This window comes from Hakea prostrata, chromosome 1 (genome assembly GCF_041222555.1).
Source record: "Hakea prostrata isolate BN-2017 chromosome 1, UWA_Hpros_2, whole genome shotgun sequence".
Taxonomy (NCBI): domain Eukaryota; kingdom Viridiplantae; phylum Streptophyta; class Magnoliopsida; order Proteales; family Proteaceae; genus Hakea; species Hakea prostrata.
Window position 1 is genome coordinate 68,877,469 of NC_142600.1, and position 20,862 is coordinate 68,898,330.

Genomic DNA, 20,862 nt, shown 5'->3' on the forward strand with positions numbered 1-20,862 from the left:
GAATTTGCATAGAGAAGGTAGGATGGTTATCTTGGAATCTTTTATCAACTGTCTTGGGAGGATATCAAGGCTGACGTAGAAGTTATGGTGAATCAATTTTATAATACAGGAACGTTTACATGGTCTCACAATTTTACGTTCATTTCTCTAATTCTCAAGATTGATTCCCCTCAGTAGGTGGGACACTATAGGCCAATTAGCTTGTGTAATACAAGTTAATAGACTCAAACAAGTCATACCTTAAGTGATCTCTTTTCAGCAAAATGGTTTTGTCAAAGTTCTGCCATATATAGGGTAATATTTTGATCGCTCATGAAATCCTTGTAAAAATACTTCATCACAAGAAAAGAATAAAAAGAATTATGGTGGTGAAATTGTACATGAGCAAAGCATATGACAGATTGGAATGGGGATTTCTCTTTTTGCTTATGGTTTCCCAACAAAATGGATAGATTGGATTATGTTTTGTGTTAAGAGATTCAATTATTCTATCCTGGTGAATGGCTCGATTGTCGGCTACGTTACTCCTTCACGAGGTCTTAGATAGGGAGACTCTTTATCACCATATCTTTTTATCTTATGTATTGAATTATTATCTATTCATATGGAGCTTGTAGTAATGTAGAAGAAATTAGAAGGCATTTCCTTAGCACTGGGAGGGGAGAAAATATCACATCTTGTTTTGAACAAGCTACTATGAAGAAGCTCGCAATTTTGCTGGCATTATTCAGCACTATTGTGCTTTATTAGGACAAGAACTGAATATCCAAAAAACTAGAGCTCATTATAGTAAAAGCACTTCAGCAAACATGAACGAGCTTTATCCACTCATTTTAAAATCATTCCAACTTCTGAGATGGATATATATTTGGGCATTCTACTATTTGCAGGGAAATTGAAGAAGAAACACTGTTTAACACTCATAGAGCGGGTTTTGTGAAGATTATAGGGGTGGAAATCAAAGATCCTATCCTCACAAGGTAAGTTGGTTCTTATTTAGTCTACATTGGTGGTGATGCCATCACACTTCATGTCCTGTTTTACATTACCGACGACTATTTTGTTGGACATGGAACGGGCGATGAGAAGTTTCTTTTGGTCCAATGGGGATAAACAACATGTGCATATTGTGAAATTGGAGCACTATATGCACAACTAAATCTGAAGGTGAATTCAATATCTGGAACCTTCAAAATGTCAACCTAGCACTTCTGTCTCGGAAGGCATGGGAGTTATTTCAAAACCCCTCTTATCTGTGGGGTCGTCTTATGGTGCATAAAATATTGTAAAAATAGTTCATTTCTAGAAGTGCAACCACATGCTAATGATTATTGGGGGATGGAAGTCCATATTGAAGGGACGGGACCTAATGAAAAAGGACATGTTCATGCAAGTTGGAAACGGAGAACTCATTAACCCCTGGAGGAGAATTGGATACTGAACTCCTCCCCTGATCAGGTTAATATCCAGCCCTATTCTAACCTTGACCCTGACCCGGATCCACTGTTGTATTCAGGTCCGAGGACCCGAAGCGGTGGAAGAAGAGACTTATGAACCATCGATTGATGATCATGATTCGGAGACCGAGCCCATGGACATTGACAATGATACCCCTTGCTTAAATGCATTGTCAGTGTTTAAGGAAAGTCTGCGCATCGGAGAAGATTAATATGGTTGATATACCAAATGACCTCCTGTGCACAATCCGAAGGTATTCCCCGAAACTAGACTTCTTGATTGAATTGTGGAAGAAAACCTCACTCAATTTGACCTTGTATAGCCTTCAAATCCCTACTTGAAGTTCTGTTCTAAACCCGAGTTTTCTGAAAACATTTTGGTCGATCATTTTGGTCGATACCATCGACCAAAACCAGATCTGCCAAGTTAATGATTCCATGGAATATTCCTTTTCTATTTAATATGACCTCGAGCCTTGAGCCTTTGCAATCATTTTTCTCACCGGGAACGGGGGAGAGCTTCCCAAAGCACTCCTTGGTTAGTGTGAAGGGTATCTCATCAAAGACACTTAGTTTATCATTGATTCTTGCCTTCATCTTCTACATTAAGGTATGACTCTTCATTCCACTCTCTACCCTACCATTTCACTCCTTTCATTGTCATCTTGCTGATGGGACATTTGGAATGGTGCCGCAACCTTGCAACCACCACTCCAAGTGCCTACCATGCTCAATCCATGATTCCCTTAGCCATTCATTGATGCTAATGCTTATATTTCATGCCTAGCATATGTATTCCATGCTTTACCTATTAACATCATACCATTTGATATCAAACCGAGCTATAAAGTGTATTATGTTCATGTTTAACATTGCCATATTATTCCAATCGAATTCTATTAGTTCCTCTAGCTATTGCATGCTATTCCTCATCAATGCAATCAATTCCAACCATGCCATGATGTTTATCACTTGAACTTGATAGCTCAAATTGGGGCTTTTAATTAGACCATTGGATTGGGTTAATTCTTGATTTATAGTGTCCTACTACTGTTGTTAAGTATGCCTCCAAGTTCCAGATTGATCCGAACACCGGAAGATTCATTTCGGACCAAAATCCCCAAAATCCACTATTTTGCCCGAGGACTATTTTGGTCGATACGTCGACCAAAACCATCGACCAAAGTTGTTCTGAAGCAACCTTGGTCGTTTGACTCAAATGACATCCGATCTTCCCGACTTCTTTCTAACTTATTATTGATGTTTGTTTAGGGCCTTAACACTCTATTGGACTATTCTTGGTATTATCAATTCATCATCAACCATCCAAGGTAAGGATGGTTATATCCATAAACATATAAGTCATCAAATATTGAACTATGCTTTATTCAAGGAATGAAATCCTAAATTTCTTTCAATCATTATGATGCTGATACATATGTGTTAGAACAGAACATTTAAATCTTTATACATTTGTTGTGTTACTCTATCATTTTGATTTGCTTATGTTTATAATGATTCGTTTCAATATCATGATTTGAGTACTATTATGAATATGCATTGGATGCATGAGAAATGATGAGATTTGATGTGTGATTGCTTACGCGACTTGGGATTGGAGGGTGCCCCCTGACACACTCGTCCTGGGCACGGAGGGAATAGTATGGGATATTCTCCGATGGTGCCTATCGACACTCTCGAGTTATTGGATGACATACATAGGAGTGTCTAGTTGTGTGGCTAGGTTCATCCTTGTCGTGTCGACCCGAATCGGAAGGGCATTGAGACCGAACAACCCGTGGTAGTGTATGGTTGGATGGGCGCCTAGGCCGGTAGCCAATCCGATAGGGGACATAAACCATGCTACGGATACCGAAAGGGGCCATTATTGGTAGAGTTGCATATGGATAGACTTGGGCTCACGGGCGCTCAAGACCGGTAACCAATCCGTGAGAGGACGTGAGAGCTTCCGTTACATATGTGGATGACCAATAGGATTGATGAGTCCAAACCGGGATTTCGCCGACTTTAGTGTGAAGGATACGAGGAAAGGATCGCCGGGGGAGGAATGGACGTATCCGAATCGACTTGACCGAATGAGTAGATGACTTGCATTGGGCTAGGCTTACCGTGACATGCGCCAGACCTGACCAAATGGTGATGTGAGAGAGCGGTGACCGATTCCCCTTACCATGGTTTTGATGACTTTACCGATCTTCCCGGGCATTCCCAAGATATGGAAATGGGAGAGTGACCGACGACCCGAGAGAAGTACGGTGCTATGACTTAAAGCATGTCTACCTTAGAGACCAGCATTCATAGAGTTAGACTCATATCTCGCATCATATGTTCCATATCACATTGCATTATTATATGTTACGAGTGTGTATGATTTCTAATTATGGAATAACCTTCGAGTTCTTCGAACTCATTCCTTTGTGCAAATGTTTTAGATTACATTCCAGTACCGAAGATTACGATGGCACCTCCTATGAGGCGGACTATGATTCCACAACTACCCTCCGGGTAGTGGCGCGGTGAGGATTCGTATATTGGAGCCGAGGAGGATTATATTCGCACCGGGTTAGCCCCACGGTGGCGGGAGCGGCGCTGGGTTACTCATCCGCGTGAGGAGACTACTATTAGTATAGAAGAAACCAGCATAGTGCCCCATCCCCCGGTGTATTTGTGGAACCATTGGTCTTGTAACTAACTTATCTTTGAGTTCATCTTTGACACTAGACATGTATTTGACGCATCACACCTTCCGCGTCGAGAGAGTGGTTATCATACCCTCTCACCCTTATGATTATGCTTAATGTTATGCCTTCCGCACCGATTATTTAGTCTTATCTTATTCATGATATTTAGTATTAACTGTTTACCATTGATTATTACTATTCATGATTGTGTTACCGTGTATGTGGGAGGCATGGACCTCAGATCATTGATCCTTGGACTGTGGATCACATCTCGGGTATTCCAAATGGGGTACCGGCTGGGTGGATGTGACATCAGGGATGCTATCCCTTTGCACACCAAGGACCAGACAAAGTTGCTCAGCTGATCAATACTCGGACTCATTCCTGGAATAGAGATTTATTAAACAAATGGTGGCCGCGTGACCTAGTATAGAAAATTTTGGCGATTCAACTTCCACAATTTGATATGGAGGATCGAATCATCTGGAAATGGACTTCACTGGGAACTTTTACTGTGAAATCAACCTACAAATTGGCATGTGATCAACAGAAGAGTCAAAACAGTCCGTTGATTCCTACATGGCGTCTACTGTGGACTTTACCATTATTGCCGAGAGCCACTCATTTTATATGGAAACTGTTACATCATAAACTTTCCACTGCTGATCTTCTACTAGCGTGAGGATGTAATATTCCAACCTCTTGTTTTTTCTGCTGGCACCAGAAGGCTTCTCCCGATCATATATTCATCCATTGTAAATATACAAGAAAAGCCTGGACTGATCTTCATTACCTGGACCTGCTTACAACTACTTCCATTACTGATGTGGTACAACAGTCCATCCATCAAGCACAGAGCAGTGATGATGCAAGTAATTTACTCAACTCTCTACTTGCTTTATGGCTAATTTGGAAGTCCTACTTGAGTCATATTGCCACAAATATCTCAATTCAACTAGAGCAAATGAGTTCTAGATTTGGAAGGGATTACAGTTTTACCATTTCACTAAGCCCCGAAATCTAGCAATTCCATCGGCTTATGGCGTCATCAAATGGATAGCTCCGCTGCCTCCATTTGTAAAAATTAATGTTGATGGATCTTTTTTTAAGGAGCAAGGGCGTGCGGGTTATGGCGGAATTGCTAGGAATCATCTGGGCAAGATGATATTTGGATTTGGAAATGGAACTGCATCCAAAGATATTCTAACTCTAGAAGCAATGGCAATGCGGAAGGCTATGTTATGGGCTAAGGATTTTAATCTTAAGAGCGTAGAGATGGAGAGTAATAACCAAGCATTAATTACTATCATCCACAAGTACCCGCAGGAGGTGCCCTGTAAACTTTCACCAATCATCATAGACATAAGTATATTGGCAGCAACCTTTGACTCTATTTCCTTCCAACATGTCCCAAGGGAAGCAAATTTTGTCGCTGATGTTTTGGCAAAAAAGGAGCACTCACACAGGCTGATACTTTATATGTACATACACCCCCACCCTCTATTAGTCTTTTTATGTTATTTGGTGCTCTAGTTATAGGTTGTAGTTGTGGTTTCTCCTTCTAATAAAGTTTCTCCTCACCAAAAAAAAAAAAAAGGTTCCCTACGCTGCTGTAACAGTGTGGCCACATAAGCTACATACATCATTGTACTTGAGGTAATTTTTTCAGTAACAAAAGGGCATTGATAAAGGCTAACCACACATGTTGTAAATATGGAGTTTGTTTTGGTAACGACAACAGTTCTTTCAAATCCGGGGCATTAACTATCGAAATTGCTTCAGCGCATGACAGTAAAACGAGATTTTAGTCTGTCTGATCTGAAATCTGAATAATCTCGTCTGTTGAATTTCAATGGTTGAAGTTAATGGGCAAAACTGAAGCAAATCACCATTAACTATATTTTCAGTGGTGGGTTTTTTTTCTTTCTTTGGTACGAACATAAGGTGGGTAGTTCACAAGAAGCAAAATACCAAAAATCACAAGACAACAGATCTCCAAAGTCCCTCTGCCCACCCACTGCTTCAACAGACGTAGCTTCCTTTTGTTGATAAAGGGTAGACAATAGGCACCTACCTATAGTTTCGCTTTCGAACAAACAGTTGTAATGTCAGGTGGATCGGAAGGAAAATTTGCCTTTTAAGTGAAATTGAATCTCGACCGTTGAATTTTAGTGGTTAAGATTGAAATTTTGACCGAAAATTCAATCCGACGACCCATAGTAGACCCCTATCCTATTACATATTATCTATCAATCCACAACTTTCGGGGCTGCATTTGGGTTTTACTGTCGCCGTTTATTTGCACTGTGCTAGTGTGTTAAAGGGTACAACTACGATCCACAAGGATCCAGATCCTCTCATGCAAGTTTCTCGTCTGTTCGGTCCATCCAATGCCGGATGGGCAACATGTGGACGGAGAGGATGGCAATCGTCGGCTGGAGAGGAATCACAACTTTTGAAAACAGATTGATAGCTTTATAGGCATTTCCAAATGGTCTGGTATTTGTTTTTTGGGGTCAGATAAATGGTTTGGTTTTATTTTAGCTTTTCTATCCAATGGTTCATGCGTTGTCTATATGATGATCGAAGAGACAGAACAGACAAAGAGGCTTGAATGAAAAGGACCAAATTCAACCCACAATGCTATCACAATAAAGGACATAACCTACGCCTATTAGACTTATTTTTTTCCAGATTTTCCTAGATGTTATTGTTGACTTATTTAAAAGCCACAGATAAAAATAAACACGCAGTTAAACCCGTCATGGATATTTATAGAGAAATGCCCAAAAGATGCTAAAGATACACACCCCACAGTTTAAAAACACAAAGACTTCCAAATTGAATTTTCATTGGATACATTAATCCAAATTGACACTGGAAACTGGTAAGTCACTATTTATTATAGGGATATTTAAAAAATAATAATAATAAAAACAGTGATTTAACAGTTTTAAGTGATAAATTTACCAATAAAAATCCAAATTTCGAGTTTCTATGTTTTTTAAACGTAAAATGGGGGTGTCGATGCTTTAAGGCCTCCATTTTGGGGTGCCAGTGCAATTTGCTCATGTTTTTATGGTATTAGAGCTTACTCGGCTTTCGTTTCTCATTTGGGATCTTTGTGTCTCTCAGCTTAATCCTATCTCTTTTTCTTTTTTGATAATCTTAGCATCTTAAATATGACTATCAATCATGTATTCGATGAACATTGTTGATGTAGTTACATGGTCCAATATTGAAAGACAATACAAATGATAATCTTTATTATTAATCTTGAATGATGATACAAAAAAATGGTAAAACTTGGGGACTCGCTCGACTCAAGGTGGGGACTCACTCAACTCCAGAGGATTTACTTAACTCTTCAACACAAGTGTGCACAAGCAAAGACTATCTTTCCAAAATAACTGATTCTTGAGTTCAAGAATCTGAGTTTGTGAACTAGAAGCGAAAACTTTATTCAACTTCTCCCACGCTTCAAGTTCGAGCAGAAACGATGTGAGGAAGAACTCGTTCAGACACAGATGCAACAAGCCAATTGAGAATCAACTGATCTTGTCGCTCCTAGAAAACAGCTGCTAATCAGAGGGATTAGACGGAAGATCAGAGGAAGAATTTGACACGAGATGCAAACAAGAACCATCAAGATAACCAAAGAGATCATATCCACACAACAATGGGATGAATTGAGTCTTCCACAACAAAAAATTCGAAGAATTCAACTTGCTCGGTAACACAACAGCAACATTCACTGAAATCAGAGGTGATGACGCCACCATAGGAGACGGTGCCGGAGAAATATGAGAGGGATTGGCAGAAGACATAACTAGGAACTTTTTAGGGTGAATGCTCGAAATGACTAATTGATACCATGTAAAAAGGTAAAATGTATACAATGATACTAGACTGACAGCGTATCCTTAAGAATTATATATATAGAATGAAGATTAGAAGGAGAGAGAGAGAGAGAGAGAGAGAGAGAGAGAGAGAGAGAGAGAGAGAGAGAGAGAGAGAGAGAGAGAGAGAGGGGCGGGGTTTGAATGGTCAAGAGCATTAATTGCATTTGACAATTTGGGCTTGGGCTTCATCATCCTCCCCCGCTTGAAAAGAGAGAGAGAGAGAGAGAGGGGCGGGGTTTGAATGGTCAAGAGCATTAATTTCATTTGACAATTTGGGCTTGGGCTTCATCATCCTTGAGTTTGGATCGCTATAATGTGGGTAGAGATTCGAGATGTTGAAAATATGACTAATATTCATGCATTCGAGTAGCTCAATATGGTAGGCATTAGGTCCCTATTTTCTTAAGGATACGACAATGACCAATTTTCTTTTGCTTGAGTTTGTTGTATGTATCACTTGAAAATCTCTTTTTTTGGCAAGTAAACCATCACCAAATCGTCCTCTTCAAATTCCACATAGTGTTAATGAATATCGGCATCTTCTTTGTATCGATCATTGGCTCTTTGGAATTAAGCTCAAACTTGTCTTGGATTTCATGAATATGATTTGCAAGATCTTCTGCTTTTAGATTTGTCTTATTAGGATTCAGAATTAGAATATGATCTAAAATGTGATTTAGGCTTCTTCCATACGTTATCTCGAAGTGATATTTTTGAGTAGATTGACACTTTGAACTATTGTAGGCAAACTCCGCTTGTGGCAGAATCAAGTCCTATTGACAAGGATGATCACTTATAAGACAACGAAGCAAATAACCAAGTGACTTATTCACAACCTTGGTTCGTGGATAATCACTTGAAAATGGAAATTGTAGTTTAGTGCCAGTAAGTTTCCACAAAGTAATCCAAAAGTGGCTATGATATCAATTGAGGTTGCCAAAGGGTCCAATATTGAAAGACAATACAAATGATGATCTTCACTATTAATCTTGAATGATGACACAAGAAAATGGTAAAGCTTTAGGGTTTGCTCAACCCAAGGTGGGGACTCACTCAACCCTAGAGGTTTCACTCAACTCTTCAACACAAATGTGTACAAATAAAAACTATCTTCTAAAATAATGACATCCTTCCATAATAGAATTACATATATATACAATGAAGATTTTAGAGAGAGAGAGAGAGAGAGAGAGAGAGAGAGAGAGAGAGAGAGAGAGAGAGAGAGAGAGAGAGAGAGAGAGAGAGAGAGAGAGAGTTGCTCTTGACCATTTGGGGGATGTTAAGAGTATAGCTGATATTCTCAATGCTATCACAACAAAAGATGCAACATAAGCCTATTTTAAACATTTTTTCTAGATTTTTATAGATACTATTAGAGCAAATTGTATCGACACCTTAAAATGGAAGCCTTAAAGCACTAGCCCCCAAATTGAATTTTCATTGGATACATTAATCTAATTTTATCAATGAAAACCATTAAATCACGGTCTCTTTTTTTTTTTTGGTGTCTGAGGTTCATCCGGGCCAGCTTGCGTGCACCTCAATTACATACTCAGAGGGAGCTTTGTCATCCGCAATGGTCGAACCCATGATCTCTCCACGAAGAAGTATGGATTTTACCACTCTACCAACCCTGCATTGGCAAATCACTGTCTATTTTATTTCAATTCCAAAAAATATCTCTATCAAAATCTAAAGGAAAAATAATAATAATAAAAGTGATTTAACAGTTGTCAGTAACAAACTAGACTAATATGTTGATTGAAAATCTAATTTTGAGTATATTTTTCAAAGATAAAGTGGAGTGTTAATATTTAAGGCTTCTATTTTAAGATATGAGTGAAATTTCTTCACGCTATTATTGACTTATGCAACACTAAACAGATATAAATAAACGTTTATTAGGTATAATCTGTTTCTTCCTTAACAGAAGAACAGTACAGGTCAAACCCTGTTTCACATGAACTTGTATATATACCTTTTTCTGTGATTTGTCTTCTTAAGGTTTTCTTTACTGTATTGCGTTTAGCTCGTGTGACAGATCAAACAAATGTAGTGACTGTGATTGAATGGTATATTTGGTGGATGTTTTTTTCTTCTCATGTTTATGGGATTTTATGAGACCCTGATTCATCCACTCAAGGTGAGCTAGCTATTATGTCAACAAAAGGCTAATTACTTAAGCCCCACAGCTAGAATGTGGTAGAGATAAATTCACAAACATGTGTATTTATGTTATGTCATTTTATCATTAACAGTAAAAGAGAGAGAAAGAGGATGCTTAAATTCAATCCAAAAGTCACACAGATGAAACATTCTCCAACAATTTTTTTTTCTTTCTTGCTGTTCCCATTTACATCAAGCACCAAACTTGAAACTTAACATCGCATTGAATTGCTATTTCTTCATAGTCTACCAATCACCATCACCAGACACGACAGGAGAAATCACACATCCTTAATTCCAACTTTCACCTCTTTAATAGACCCAGAACAACCATATCTTTCTCACCCACCATGAACCAAGAAAAGTGGATCCTAACAAGTTTGATCATTCCTTGCACAACTAATGGGCGGCTGCTTAGGCAAGTTAGGTAAATTTTAGCTAAAGCAACCAAATGATTCTTCTTTTTGGTGAATGAACCGTGAACGGTGCAGAACAATGTGTCCCCAATAACAACTGGGCCAGGGTAGTTTGCTGTGAAATGCTACTGGGAATCTGGAAAATTGGAAGACTAAGATTGGACTTAAAGAGGAAAAACCTATGCAAGAGCGAGGCATGCGAGACTTGCTGACTTGACACTCAAAGGCTCAATCTGTTGGAACATGAAATCCACCAAAACCTGGAAGGATCAGGTTTTACTTGTTTCTTATCAATGTCTACTATTTTATATGTATATGACGATTTCATTACTCACAAGTTACGTCATCAAGTCCTCCTGTAGAAGGAAGATCATATCTTTCATGTCTAACAACGTATGCTTTCTGCAAGTCCTGATTTGGTGGTTCGTGGGTCGCTTCAATAAGTGGAGACTTTGGTGCATTTTAGGCACTAATGATTGAAAGATATAAAGTAAGGGAAGAATTTTCTAATCTGGGATTGTGTTCTTGAACTTTCCATGTGTTTCCGTTGGCCTGGACCAACTACTGGGATAGATCTTAATCTTGGCCACTCATGATATTGGAGGTATAATCATAGGAGCTACACTACCCACATCGATGACTCAACAACTCAACCCTAAAAACAGACTTGTATGCTTGCAGAAGCCTAGATGACCAGAGGAACCCACAATCCAGATGATCGACTGAAATGAAATCGTAACAGTAGCTAGCTCCCTGAACCAGTCACCCATTACCTAAGTTTCTTCCTCAAGAATTCTCATAGGAAAGCTGCCGACATAGACTCTACTGTGAGAACGGTCCCCAGAACTGAAAGACAGATTTGAAAGGTGTGTGAAAAGGGTTACAGCTTGAGAAGGAAAGTCTTGACATGATCATGAACTCACAACAGCTATATCCTATAGTGAGAAACTGAGAGGTCCCAGTTATAATATGGACACTTCAATTCCAACAGTGCAAGCAACCAATCCTAGCTACGTACCGTACTTGATATCATGTCCACCTGTTACTGTTTGTGTAGATCAACTCCATTAATACAAGCTTTCCAAGATCACCATCTGCATGTGTCATCTTTTTCATTCTGGGATCTTGAATTTTATGTGTCAAACATGCAATTCTTGAGAATTAAAGTTAGAGAGATCAAGCTATCCATATTATTATATCACATCTGGGAATTAATTATAATCAGTTCAGATAAGCATCAATTGTGGTCCTGTGGAGTAGTTACTTAAGGAGTAGTTGTGTGTCTTTGGACTTTGTTTTTATGGCCCACTTGATAAAGTGCCTTGCAAGACATATTTAGAGTTGTGGCACTAGTAAATTTTACCTTTGATTTGGTTTTCGATTGTCTAATCAAGGTTAGCTCTAATGCTTTAATACTACTTATGGGACACTTTACTTCAGGGAAATTATATGGGTGAAGTATAAAAATGGTTATGTTTCAAGCCTGGCACTTGGCACCTTACTGGAGCTTTTCAGTCACACTACAGCCACAGCCACAGCCACAGCCACAGCTACAATAGTTATGCACATCAAGGGGACCTCCTTGACTTACTGTCCCACAAAAGTTGGGACAGTTTGGTTTTCTCTGGTCCATTTTAACACTCCAAACCAAGCATCCAACATCAAATGGTTGAGATTGTAGAGGAAGATTTGAAGTTTGACCTTAAAAATCTTTATGATAAGTGGGGTCATCAGTCAACCACCTTTCAGTATACTCCATCCAAATAACTAAGAATATATATATGGGGGATGAATCCCTTAAGTTGTATTAGTTTTAAGGCTTAGAAAATATAGATTAAGGGTCAGGAAACTGGTCCACAAATCATGATCGTTATTTTAAATCATTATTTCTCCCTGATTAACTATTAATTAGGCTATCACTTCTATACTAAGAGGTATAACAGTAATGGGGTGGCATCTCTTGATACTTGTGGATGGTAGAAGTCCAGGTATAAACAGTTCACCACTTACCCTACCAAGACAGTGAACAGGGAACATTAGTACAAACTTTTTGTGGTTTTTTTTTTATAGTTTATCTATATATTTAAAATTTTGATCTGAGATTCATTCAAGCCATCTTAAACGCATCTTAACTACATCTTTAGAGTAGTTTTTACATAATTTAAATATACAATAAGTTAGAATCAAACCCTAACCCTTTTATTAAGTGGTGTTGATTATTGCCGACAAACCAACTTTGTTTGTTTTTGGGGGAAGGTGTATATCCATGGTTTTAATGCATGATATTAGATCAAGTATCACCGGCCTTGAATATTGATACTGACCATTATACTTTGATCCACATCACAAAAGTTCACATCTATATCAATTTTGGGCTATAACGGGTTAAACTAATTCCATTAACGTTCAATTTAAGTGCATCTGATATTGATATTTTAAAATATAATATTTGAAGAAAGTCTGAACTCTTAACTTCATACTATAAAGCATCGATCTTTTGTTTATTGAGCAAACTCTTTTATTTTTCTATCCTACTCTTCTTGTAATGACTACTCAAAACTTGCATTGGTCATCAAGTCAAAGGAGTTTCTGTTGAGCTTGTTTTAGAATTACCTTAAATCAACTCATCTACGCATTAGGTGGGTCCACATCTTAAGCATCCACTCAATTGAACCTCTTACCACTTACAAGTTATAGTAGACCACAGTGACCACTCATTACGTCTATCACTGATAAGGATCCACCAGTAAACATTTGAGCTGAGTTTATTCATGTGAATTCAATGAATGAATAAAATGAATCATCAAATTAATTACTAAAAAAAGACTAAAATCATCAAATTTAACAAGTCAATACAGGCATTTACATCCACTGTAATTCACTTTCATGTAATTTCTTAAAATTACCTGCATTACGTTGCTAGGATTGTGATACTTGACATTTTATTATTCAATGGTCACAATTAAAACTCCATTGAAAATTATTTATAGTACATATGTAAAATTATCATCAAAAGTCAGCTCGGGGCAGTGATCAATGCCTCCTAGTGAGGAGCTCAGTGTTCGATTCTCATTTATGGTATATATAATACTTCCCATCCATTCTATTAAGTAATTATTCCTAAAATTTCTCTCAAATTGATTTTAATTGTGACTGTTGGATAATAAAATATTATATGTCATGATCCTAGTAGTATATTGCAGGGAATTGCATGAAGTAAATTGTTGACGATGTGGATGCAGTGCTTCCTGAAAAATATTTTATTCTATACCCAATTTTGAAATTTATTGTGTTTGGTAACATATCAGTTCTAAGAGACCAATTATTGTGTAAAATCATTTTTATATGGTTTTTTTTTGCCAAACACTGTTATTTGTTTGAAAATGAGCATATTCTTAATTGGCCCACAAACATGGATGGAGTTGGAGATGGTCTTGGGAGTCTTTTACCATTGAACCAATCTATCAAAATTTGGTCCCCAACACAATATATAAGGTGAAAAAAACTTATACTTCAGACTACTTTCTTACCATAGGTTTGTTCTTTAAGAAGAAAAAGGCAACATGCATCTATTCATTGTTCTTTGATATCAAATGTATGTATACTTTATGAATTGAAAAATTTTCAGTGCCACTCCTTGAGTTACTCGCTAAAATTAATATCATCTTTAAAGTTACCTAATTTATCAATTAGTCCTCCTACAAGAGAAAAATATCAATGACACCTCCAATTGTGTGCTGATATGAGCAAGTTAAATTTTTTTAAAAAAACAAGAATACCCTGGAACCAAAAATCTTATGCTTGATTTGTCTTCATCTTGTTTTACTGTCTGCAACTACTCTTCTTCTTTCATTCTTGCATCTTCATGACTTAGGTTTTTTTCTTTTTTTTTTTCTCAAGTTTTTGCACAAATACTTTGTTGTCTCTCTCATTTATCATCTTCTTTTCTTAGAATCAAGGGATAATAATAAAAATGAAAATTTGATAAAAATCATAAACTGATAATTGAGAAACTACCATCAATGTTAGGAGGTAAGGTGACGGGGTGACATTGAAAATTTTCCTTATGAATTTTGGTCGTGGTGGTAATCAATGGGCGGTTTGAAACTTGTGGCGAAGGAATCACCGACACCGATACGGAGACCGTCACATTCGCAAGTGTAAAAGATGTAAAAGCTACGTAAGGGAGGCCGAGCCGAGGAAGACAATTCTCCGACATGATCTTATCTACTACGATGCTTCACAACACCGTATGAATACGAAAAACGCCAAAGCTTAGCCATGACGAAATGAGTGATGTAATGGTTGAGTAAGAGTGCAACGTTACACAACAAGTTAAAATAAGAGAGAGAGAGAGAGAGAGAGAGAGAGAGAGAGAGAGAGAGAGAGAGGGAGAGAGGAGAGCTTAGGTGTAGCTCAGCCGTTGGGTTGGCCATGTCCCATCTTCCCCATCATGTGGAGCCTAAGCCACGGGTTGAATAGGTGGTTTCTAGTTCCCCTGCACCTTTCGTGAAACTGATAGTGGGCCCAGGAATCCACACACATCTCTCTCTCTCTCTCTAGTAAAATACAAACTGGGCTTGCACGGTTGGACCAAGGAAAGGTTGAAGCAGCCATGGAGCTACTAGCTTCACCTATTTAAAGGTTGGTGGAGACGTATGGGGGAGTTTTAATTGTGGAGAGAGAGAGAGAGAGAGAATTGTAGTTGGGTTGTTGTTGTTGTTGTTATTGTTGTTGTGGATTAAGGTAAGCTATACAAGTGAAAATCATGGGAAGACAACCTTGCTGTGATAAGCTGAGCGTCAAGAAAGGGCCATGGACGGCTGAGGAAGACAAGAAACTCATCAACTTCATCCTCACCAATGGCCACTGCTGCTGGCGTGCTGTCCCTAAACTCGCCGGTCTCCTCCGCTGTGGCAAAAGCTGCCGCCTTCGCTGGACCAATTACCTCCGCCCTGACCTCAAGCGTGGCCTCCTCAATGAAGCTGAAGAACAATTGGTCATAGACCTCCATGCCCGTCTTGGTAATAGGTATTCATCTTCTTCTTCTTCTTCTCTTCTCAAAATCATCATTATTCCATTTTAATTATCGGTTAATCTCTCATGTAAGGTTTTCTTAGAAAAGTTGATTAAGATACAAGGTGGTTTTTGTTTATTTATTATGTTAGGTGGTCGAAGATTGCTGCGAGATTACCGGGAAGAACTGATAATGAGATTAAGAATCACTGGAACACCCACATCAAGAAAAAGCTTACTAAGATGGGTATAGATCCAATAACCCATGAACCCATCAATAAATCATCCGGCAGTACTACCACTAGGGTTTTTACTAGCTCAAACCAGACACCACCTTCTGCTTCTGTGGTGGATCATCAACAGAAGCCAGCACAGCTTGAAAACCTTGGGTCACTGGAGCCGACGAAAACTGAAGAAAGCCATGCTTCGGAAGAGAACTCTACTTCATCACAACCAGAAAATTCTTCAGGAGCTGAATCTAACAACAGGGACGATGACCCATTAATGAACTTCCTAGAGGAGAATGATATATCATTTCTCGATGCATTGTCTTGGGATTTTCCGGCCACGCCGTCTGCCGGAAATTCCATTAACAATGTCTCCTTGTCTTCATGGGAAGATAATTGTGCGTGGTTGTTGGACTGTCAGGACTTCGGGGTTGAAGAGTTTGGTTTTGGTTGTTTCAACGACGTCGACATGGGGATGACCATGACATCAAGCTCTAACACACACTTCCTGGAGTGACAATCCGTTCCATCACCAAGAATATATATTTATTATATCGAATGGTGGCAATTTTGCCTAGCTTCTTAGACTCTTATTTCTCTAGAATTGAATTTTATTTTTTAAGAGGCTATACAACTTCAAGCGCCATGGTTGGAGCCTCATGTCCTTGTACTTAGGTCCCCCTCACCACCTAATCCAATGAAAAGAAAGGGACACAACATCAAAAGTGGGTAAAAACAGCTCACTTTTGAAGTTCTCTGTGTGCTTTCTGAACACATCAATTAGGTATTATAATGGTATAATATAGAATTGTTCATGTTGGGTTTTGTGAATATGAACCTCCTGTGTATATCTTATGTACTTTATGAAAAGAAATTCAAGAAAACTATAAAGTACATTGTGAAAAGACTTCATTTTAGATGGTAGGTGAAATAATGACTATGAAAGAAAGTGATCCAACCCTTCAATCTTTTCATGATTAAGTACTTATTATTATGATTAGTTTTGTGAATAGAGCTGCAAGCAAGAGAAGTTTACTATCTAAACTCGAATCAGTTCAAGGGAATATTGTAAGAACTTGGATCATGTCTTTATACAGGAACATCAAAGGGACCAATCACATGAAATTGTATTTTCCACAAAATATGGACTCCCTCATTTCTCAATTAGGAAGATGTGAGTGAAGGAATTAATAATTGGTAGTGTTGATAACAAGTGGAATCTTGAGAGCTAAGAAAAGATTATGTAATTTAACAATGACCTTCTCTTCCAAGGGTTAATTACCCTGGGGATCCCACTTTGATCCTGATGCAATTCTATTAACAAAATGTAAATTACTCTGGCACCCTAAAATGGAGATCGAGGCCTTTAGACATTGACATCTCACTTTAACTTTGAAAAAAACATGATTCTAACTAGCTCCATTAGATTGTTTAGTTCTATGGTTGTAAAAATCATTACACCCTTATACATGTTTATATCTAAATAATGGGGTGAAAAGATCTTTATCTTTCTCCATTAGATGTGTTCTCCAACAAAACTTTCCTCTCACACTAACTTCTTTCTTTTGCTTCCATTTTTCATCAGGGCATTTAAGTAATTTCATATAATTTAAAAAATAATAATGGTGGTTTAATAATAATTAGTGATAGATTGGATTCCTATGTCCAACAAAGTCCAATTTTACATGGATTTTTTTTTCAAAGATAAAATGAGACGTCAGTATTTGAAGACCTCCATTTTAAACTACTGATATAATTCTTAACCAAAATGGCTCTTCAAATCAAGAAGTCCATTTTTCACCACAAAGAGACTACCATTTACCAATGCATTTCAATTGATTAGTACTGAGTTGGGTCTCTTGAGTTATACCAAGAATCAATGTATATGGTATCACATTAGCATATGAAGAAATTTCGAAATAAGAGAAGAAAACAAAAGCTATATCATCTTCAAGGTTCAAGCACATTCTGCATAAAATATATAATGTTAGGTGTTCAAGAGCTTAGTTGTGGCGTGCACTAGTGAATCACAGCCAAGCTAGAATTTAAGATATCCACAGGAAACAGCAGACCAAGGATGAAACAGTGCACTCAGAATGTTATTATAAGCTCCTTATTTTAAGATGAAATCAAAATTTTATAGGATAAACTCCATAGATAAACTAAATTATAATTAATAAATTTCAGTCAGTACTGATCAACTAGGGCAGCTGAGGCAAACTATTATTATTGCATGGCTTCATCTTGGCTTGTCATTTGCCTATGCATGCGTGTGATAAGGTTACCTATTGGTTCTCATACTTGTCCTCTTCTTCTTGAAAAGCTTTTACTTTTTATTTATGATTCTTTATTGACAAACCACTGTCCTCGAGATAATGTTGAAGTATATATATTTCTTTGTGAGTGCCAATTCAATGGAATAGAGAGGGGAACAAAAAAAAAATACGAGATGTAATGATCTCAAAGTGGCGACCAATGCAACCTTGAAAGGCTAGCTGCTATATATGCCTTTAAATATGTGGGAATCTTGACATAGAGCATATGTTAAAAATGCTGATATTAATTAAATTGAATTGTAGCTGGCCAACACATTTCAGCTGATGTTATCACCTATGATGAGAATATTTTATTTGGAAAGAAATGATAAGAATATATAATTAGGGTCCATATTGTGAAAACACGACTTTATAATAAAGCCACCCCGGGGGGTGGGGGTGGTTTGAATCTTTACTTGGGCTATATGGCTTGTTTATGTATCTCATTTTTTTGAACTAAAAATTAAATGGAGTGAAATAGTTAAGGAATTTCTATTCTTAGTTGATTTCACCCAAAAATATTATATGCAGTCTCACTTAAGAAAGGCCATACCTCCGTGCCAAAAAAAAAAAAAAAAAAAAACTAACTGTGATGTCTATCCTGGATATTAATGGTATTTTATAAACATTAAACAAGTAAAAATTTGAACATGATGTTAAGACGACTATCGTTTATTATTATAACAACTAAAGCTTTAATAAGTTTGATGTTTCATATAATTAGGTTTCAGTTTTTAACTATGTGATGTAATAACATTGTATTAATTTTCAATATTAATAAATTGAGCAAATTGCACTGCCATCCTAAAATGGAGGCCTTAAAGCACTAACACTTCACTTTATATTTAAAAAGCATAGAGACTCCAAAATTGAATTTTCATTAGATATATTTGTCCAATTTGTCACTGAAAACAGTTAAATCACTATTTATTTTAAAAAATATCATTAAAATAAACAGTGTCTGAAAGATTTCAGTGACAAATTGGCAAATATATCTAATGAAAATCTAATTTTGGGGTCTCTGTGCTTTTTAAACATAAAGTGGGGTGTCAGTGTTTTAAGGCCTCCATTTTGGGATACCAGTGTAATTTTCTCTAATAAATTTTACAGTTTTGTAGTATAGAAATGTAGAAATTCAAAGGGAGATAAAATAAGAATATTGAATTTGTTATACTCTATCTATTTTATTGTTTAATCCTGTTTGTTAGACTAAGTTGACGACTAGATAAGATCTAACAAGTACCTATTATTAGTTAAACTAAAGTAATTTTTAAATCCGTCATCTGTAAATTTATTCTTTGTAACATAAGTTTCTTGAGAGCCATCAACAGGGGCCCTAGCTCGATCAGTTGGCATCAATAGTGTAGAATCTTCCTCCTTTCCTTGCTTTATCTTCTCCTTGCTCCGCTTCCTCTAGGGAGAGTCGCTTCTCCGCTCCTTTAAACAAGAGAAAAAAGGAGAAGAAAAAAAACAATACCTATTAGGTTGGAGGTCTATCGGCTTTACAGGAAGTCTGGACCGCTGTTTGTGGGTCAATACCTCAAGATTAAGATTCTATTATTTTCTCATAAACACTCTACGTCTTTACCATGACAGTCAAAAGTGAAGATTTATAAATATTATCTGAAAGACTGGTCTAAGTACCTATCTTTTCATTTTAAGAACACACAACCAAAGAAATATATTAAACTACTATTTTTTTTCTTGTGGGAATCTTCTTCATGAATTATTCTTTTTGCATGTAAAATTGAATTCTTTTTTGCATGTAAATTTGAATGGTTCTTCACAAATATAGGCCTTTCATTGTCTCTCTTCCTTGTAAAACAAGAGGTTTATAATTACAAAGGCAATTCATCTTGTGATCTTGTGGTCAAGTGAGATTTTTTGTGCCACAGCCAACTTTATTGACAAACCGGCCAGTGCCCTCAAGATAATGTTGAAATAGACTGAGCAAGCAGCAATAGACCGTTACCTTGTATACTTAAGAGTAAAGTGTAAAACTTTATCGATTTTGACATCAAAACTCTTTAGAAGTAGCCACTTTTATTCATTTCATCAAAATTGCACCCAAACTAAATATAACATATCTAGTCGGATCTTTAGATTAAGCTTATCTAAATAGATTTTCTTCCCTTCGAAATTTTCATCATCTTTGTTCTTCTCACATGTTTTTATACATTTTTTATTCATCCAAATGAATAGATAGAGAAAGATTTCTTCCATGAACAATGTAAGAAGAAATGTAAGAATAAATCTAAATATTAATTAAACTAATGTTGAAAAAATGATATCCATCATCTGCATGGAACATCAGAGAACCCAGATGGTCAATATAAGAAAAAGATTACGTGAAATTACATGCAAAGAAATTTGTACAGAGAGAAAGTCATTTTCTGGACAAAATATAAACACAACCTCCGATAAAGATAATGGTGAGCTTGACCTTGACATCATAAGTTGGAAATCAACACACGCGTTGGTGGTACTGGTGGTCTGACTTAGCATACGTAAGAGCGTTTGCTGATTGGAGTAAGCTTGAGAGGATTTGTTGGGTTTATATTTTTCATAAGCATTTGACAATTGATATTACATTACCAGATTATTTATTCGTAAGATCCAGAAACACAACATAATCTAAGTCACAAATATAACCATATCTTT

The 20,862-nt window shown here is 37.1% G+C and overlaps 1 protein-coding gene across 1 annotated transcript; it reads left to right on the forward strand.

The window, feature by feature from the left end:
• Positions 1–15,303: 15,303 nt before the first annotated feature.
• On the forward strand, positions 15,304–17,033 carry LOC149029607 (MYB-like transcription factor ODO1). Its single transcript, XM_089151082.1, has 2 exons — positions 15,304–15,674; positions 15,812–17,033. Exons 1-2 carry the CDS (start codon positions 15,412–15,414, stop codon positions 16,401–16,403), a joined length of 855 nt encoding a protein of 284 aa, XP_089007208.1. The 5' UTR covers positions 15,304–15,411; the 3' UTR covers positions 16,404–17,033.
• Positions 17,034–20,862: the final 3,829 nt, after the last annotated feature.